Source organism: Malus domestica, chromosome 15 (assembly GCF_042453785.1).
Source record: "Malus domestica chromosome 15, GDT2T_hap1".
Classification (NCBI taxonomy): Eukaryota; Viridiplantae; Streptophyta; class Magnoliopsida; order Rosales; family Rosaceae; genus Malus; species Malus domestica.
Window position 1 is genome coordinate 12,722,731 of NC_091675.1, and position 6,251 is coordinate 12,728,981.

The 6,251-nt window shown below is 35.6% G+C and overlaps 1 protein-coding gene across 1 annotated transcript; it reads right to left on the reverse strand.

The window, feature by feature from the left end:
- Nucleotides 1-4,330: 4,330 nt before the first annotated feature.
- On the reverse strand, nt 4,331-5,424 carry LOC114821679 (ribonuclease S-7-like). Its single transcript, XM_029094742.2, has 2 exons — nt 5,052-5,424; nt 4,331-4,891 (listed from the first exon to the last, which is right to left on the reverse strand). Exons 1-2 carry the CDS (start codon nt 5,301-5,303, stop codon nt 4,391-4,393), a joined length of 753 nt encoding a protein of 250 aa, XP_028950575.2. The 5' UTR covers nt 5,304-5,424; the 3' UTR covers nt 4,331-4,390.
- Nucleotides 5,425-6,251: the final 827 nt, after the last annotated feature.

The window sequence follows — 6,251 nt, forward strand, 5'->3', positions numbered from 1 at the left end:
ATTCTATGAGGGTCACATAGGGGGAAGCTAATGTTTTTCTTGTTACTTCATGTTCTTGTTTTCTTTGTTTTGCTCGAGGACTAGCAAAAGTTAAGTGTGGGGGTATTTGATCGGATCATATTTATATATATTTTTACTTCGAATTCTCTCGTCTTTTCTTAGTTAGTTCCTTATATTTTTGAGCTATTTACATTATTTTTGTGTTTATAGGATTTGTTATGCAAAGAAAATAAAAATAGAACAAGTGAAATTTTATGTAATAACTTCGTCAAGATTGTATTCCATTAAAATAAGTTGGAAATAAGTACATAGAGTAATTAACGTCTTTCCTATCTAGCCAAAAACATAAACTGAAAAGTAATTTAATGAAAAACTCATTTTCGATATGTTTGTGTGAAATTTGCATGCAGGATCTCTTTATTCAGAGTTTGCAGTCAGTGGGATTATATACTGAAAGTCTTAAAGAGCTACTGGAGGTTATACAGGGACATTATGCTTCATCAAATGAAGTTGATGTAGAAGACTTAAATCTTCCAGGTTTAACTGAGCTGGAGAACGTGACTGACACGGGTAAAGAAGCAGCCTTTGCAGCTGGAACAAAAAAAAAGGAATAAAAAATGAAAAAAAAGAGAATCTAAGAAGGTGGGCAGCTGGAGGGAGCGAAGTGGGAGACAGCGTGCAAACAGAGGTGGGGAAAAGAATAAAGAAAAGAAGTTAGGGAGGACAGAAGGAGGCGCGGGGAGCGCTAGGAATAAAGAGAGACGAGAGCATGAGAAGCAGGAGAGAGGTCAGAGGGCAGGTGAGAGGGCAGTTCAGAGGGCAGGACAGGCGGGGTGACAGAAGTGAGCGCAGGAAACCGAGCGGGGATGTGAGCTGAAGGTGCAGGCGGGCAGAGGAGAGCATAGGCGTGAGGAGCAGAGAGAAGACACGGGAAAAGGGGGAGAAGCAGAAAAAAATGGAAAGAAAAATGTAGAGAGAAAGAGAGAAAGAGAGGAGGCGCTGATAGGAGGTCAGGGCGCGGAAAGAAAGAAGGGCTGCCTTCGGCAGCGTGAAGATCAGAGAGCACAGAACCAAGCGTGAGCAACACAGAGAGCAAAGTTTCACTCCATTTTTCTTGGTTTTATCTTCTCAAACCCATGTTTTACTTTTGGTTCAATTTGATAATAATGTGTAATTAAATTTATTTTGGCTAGAGGTTAATTCAAAGCCATGACTATGTTTGTAATATGAATTGATTACCTTCAGTTGTGATTTATGAGTTGTGATTTAATTTGCTTAACTGCTTGATTGATAACTTATTTTTGTATGTCGATTAAGAATGCATACTTAATTTACATGCATGAATTTGATGCTAGAATATAAGTGAATTTCACCTAATCGTTATAAACTTATATTCACAAGTAGTGAAGGTTGCTAGTCACAATCACGTTAAGTAAATTCTTGGCAAGAGTATCATGCTTTTCATAGTTACGAATGCCTCGTCAATGCTTATAGTTTTCACAGAGTTTAATGATCTTTGATTGTATCTCTATTGTGCTTTTCACGTAGAGGACTTTTGAAGAATGTTTTGAATTGTTGTATGCGTTTTTCCGTCCAATTCAATAACTTAGGGAAAACTTGAAGATTAAAAAAGTGTTGTTCACGGTTAATCTGAAGTATTGAGATTCACAATTTATTGAAAGAACAACTGAAAATCAATTTAGGTTGCATATGTGTCATGTGTGGAGAAAAACCCTCTAGCTAGTCCGTCACCTATCCTTTCACCTTAATTTCATGTTTTTGTCAATTCTGTAATTTATTTAAGTTTAATTTACTTTTCGTCAAAACCAAACCCCCCATTATTAAATTATTTTATTTAGTTAGTTTTCATTGTTGTTAGTCTTTTAATTCAATTTCCGTCCATTGCAGTTCCTAGTGTCTAATTTGATTGTTTTCATTATTTTGAGTCATCCTAAGTGTGTTTCGAGTTATTAAAGTTTTTAGCCTAGTTTTGTGTCCTTGAGTCTTATTTAATATTTTTAAATTAATTTAAAATAGATTAGCAATCCCTCCTAATCCCCGGCCTAGAACGATACCCTACTTACATACTTTACTACATTTGATAAAAAGAGGGTTTAATTTGTGTGTCAAGTAATTTTACGCATCACGAGGGGAATGGGTCTTAAGCCAATTCAATGAATCGAACTGGACGGAAACCTAACCTAGCTGATTGGAGATCTCATGGTCTAGGTTCAATAGGCAAACTGGTTGAGTTTGATTCAAAAGTTGAACACACAACTTACCCATTCTTATGATAAAATGTGTGTTGTCTGTTGACGTTTGAGGGGTTATGTTTTATACATTTAATGACATTAATATCTTGTTATCAAGAGGAATATGACAGACTATGCTTAATTAATGTCACCTATATAGGAGTAAATGGGGCCACATTTATGAGAATTGACATGGCTAAATTCTCTAAAACTCCTACGAAATCTAGGATCTGTTCAGGGCCAAAATGAACACAACCGTATGAATTTACGTGTGGCAGACATGATATGTGTGTAGTATATTGTCTCGGTTTACTACTGTGGTGGACAGTTCAAGATCTTCCACATCCACTGCGTCACCAAGTAAACCCGATATGTTTGCACTAGGGTAAGTTCAAGTCCAAAAAACGCTTCTCTCGATGCAAATCATGTCTATTCTCTCTCAGTTTTAGGCAGACTAGTCATCCATTTGCATTTACATTTGCATTCAAATGTGGGGTAATTGTTGGAGTTTGAATGAAATTTCAACTCAAATGTGGGGTATTGTTGGAAATTTGAATAATTTGAGTAGAAATTTCTTTGTCCCACATTGACCATTCCCAAAAGATTTTATCACTTTATAAGGCTTTGTCTTTTATAGAAAGTGATTGGAGTAATAGGCCTGGAGAATAAAATTTGGCTCATCCTTGGGGTTGGGCTTTGGGGTGCACTAATTAATTGGTAATTAATTATAATTAATATATAATTAATTATCAAAAGATGGGCCTTGGGACTTAGGGCTTGGGCTCTAATAATTTAATTAATTAATTATTTATTTTCGGATTTAATTAATTATTTTTAATTAATTTTGAATTTAATTAATTATTTGTTTTTTTACCAACAGACTCATCCTTTCAGATGAAGTCTGAAGAGTTTAGAAAGAACACAGAACAAAGCACCACCCTGGAGAAGATGTCTCCTAACAGACACATCCCATTCTCATACCTATTGTGAACAGGCATCCTTTTATTATATATACATCTATTTGCATGGCATTTAAGACACAAAAAAAATCAATATTCTTCTTCTACAATCTCAAACATCCTTTCTGAGAGAACCACACAGAAGTTCGCCAGAAGTTAAGTTTTTCGGTGCTGGAATTCTAACTTGATCGTTGAATCCTGGTGAAGCAGACTTCCGTAGAACTACAAGCACTGAGTAGGGACGAATTTATGTTTCAAGGACATTGTGGTATGCAAGTCTAGATCTTCAATCTTTCTGTTTTAAATTATTTCGTTGTTCATACTCTGTTCAATATTTATTCGTATTTATTATTTATTAGCATATATAAAATTATCACAGATTGTTGACATATATCCAACATATGATTGTTAGTAGGACAAACAACCAAGAGTTTCAATATGAAACATTAAGATGAATTGATGTACCGATTCTTAAGGGGACCAAGTGCAGGATATGAGAAATTATACATCTACAGACACATTTTACACAAAAAATTTGCATCTTGTATGTGTTAGTTTTGTGAATGGAATTATGGGGATATTGTTCGACAAATTGAACATGTTACCATTTAGTTCTTCATGAATACTAATTAATGACCTGAACTTGTATTCGTGATTCAAGTTGGTGTTGATCTCCTGGCCATGTAAGAATAACTTCACATAAGGCTAGCTACTGTTGAATCAAGCGTTAACTCTAGTGGGAGAATGTAAGTTCTAATGAGAGCTGAACACTTGATCATCTTTAGTTTGGAGATGTGAGGATATAAGAGATTGGAATTAACTGAGGTTGTAAGCTAATAAGAATTCGTATAATAGGGGTTTCAGCTAAAACAGTCATGATAGTGTTGAAACACTTATAATGGATGTGAATGATAGGTTTTCTCGGTGATAAGGTTAGATTGATTAGGATTGTATAATGGGAAGAGCCTTTATCAATCATCATCGTATGCAGTATAAAAAAGGGGTCCATGCGCTCTCTCAATCACGCAAACTAAAGAATACTCAGATCTCATTCATTGAGCGTGAGGAGAGCTGCAGAAGATCCCTAGTTTCCAAGAGATGTCTTCTTCAGGTTAGTGGTTACTTTTGTACTGTGATTATTCTATTCCGCTGACTTTGTTTATATTGATCTTACAGTTGTTACCAGAGCTTTATGTGGGCTATTCTTGGTACAGTTTTCGGTTCTGATTCATTAAAGTTGCAGCTGGTTGTTTCGCCTGGATCACAATTAGTTCTGCTATTGCCAGATCTATTATAGCAGAGGGCGACTTGGGCCAAATATATTAATGGTTTACTTCCATTGTTGCTCTTCTTCTGGTTTTGTTGATAGCATCTGATATTGACGGAATGTCCGCCGGTTTTGGACTCAATGGCCTTTGTTATCTGATCGATGGAGTACAATTTGTACAACGACGTCTTGGGCTGAAGTGGTTGGGCTACAATATTAGCCTTCTGCAGGATTTGAGCTATATCAAAATCATGGTACATCGCTAGGGTCTTCCGGAAGTACTCGGTCTTCAGGAACACATTGTCGGAGCACTTTCCGTGCTTATCATACTCTCGTTGCCAGAATTCGACATGCTCCCCTTTTCTCCAATCCCACCACGAACTGAGTAGCTCCTTTTTCAGTGTATCATTCATCTACATTTATTATTTAATTAAAACATAAGAACAGAACTAGTTAAGAATACACGTACATAAACGGTACACATGCAGGGAGATATATAATGATACATATATACATACACACACGTAGGACACATGCATATTAACTATTGAGAGTTAATTTGTGAATAATTACCCCATTCACATTATAGGCATCCCCCTTGCAGTCAAGGGATGAAGAGGATGATTTATTCGCAGGCCAGAGACCATGAATAGTGAACTGAAGATGAGATGGTTGCATGATGTGGCATTTATTCACCCCCCCTGTAGCTTGGCATTCAGCAGCTGGCCAGAACTGAACATGCATAAAGTATTGGAATGGTGTGTAAGCAGATGAAACTGTGACAAACAAGAAGAAAAATATGACTTGCACTAACTTTGACTCCATTTCTAATTCTACCTGATGTTTTGAAGACAAAGTTGCATGTATTTATAGTACCTATGGGGTGGAGGTGGAGGTGGTGGAGGGGTTAAAATGAAACCATCGAAACAAATGCGAAATTGTTAAAAACTTAATTAACATTCCTACTCCCACTACAAATGAAAATCAATACAAGTCTGCAATTCGGTATATAACTTGTTACATGTCACTATCAAGTTTTCAATTTATAGGCAAAAGAAACTGCATGCATGTGTAGACATGCTGTGAGAAATTTGAAACCAACACATGCTGTGAGAAATTTGAAACCAACACATGCTGTGAGAAATTTGAAACTAACACAGATTATTGTTTTGTTTCCATTTCAAGAAGTCACCAACAAATCACATATATACATTTTCAAGTACTCCATCACGACCATTACACATGCCACCTTCCCCCGTCTAAATAATAAATTAATTTCCAATCAAGCCAAGGTTGCTCACGTGAGGAACCCTTCATTCGACCTGAATGTCATGAATATCAATCAATAAGAAACCCACTTAGTATTATGACTATTTTTCCCTTTATGGTAAATATTGAATTAAATTGAAGAATTCCTAATTATATACAAATTATTTACCTATGATATTGATGTTTAAAACACGTTTTTTTTTGTTGAATTGTATAGTCTATTGATGCGAAATATATAAGCACACAAATTAAACCCTCTTTTTGACAATTGTAGTATAGATGTAAGTAGGGTATCGTTCTAGGCCGGGGATTAGGAGGGATTGCTAATCTATTCTAAATTAATTTAAAAATATTAAATAAGACTCAAGGACACAAAATTAGGCTAAAAACTCTAATAACTCGAAACACACTTAAAATGACTCAAAATAATGAAAACAATTAAATTAAACACTAGGAACTGAAATGGACGGAAATTAAATTAAAAGACTAACAATAAAGAAAACT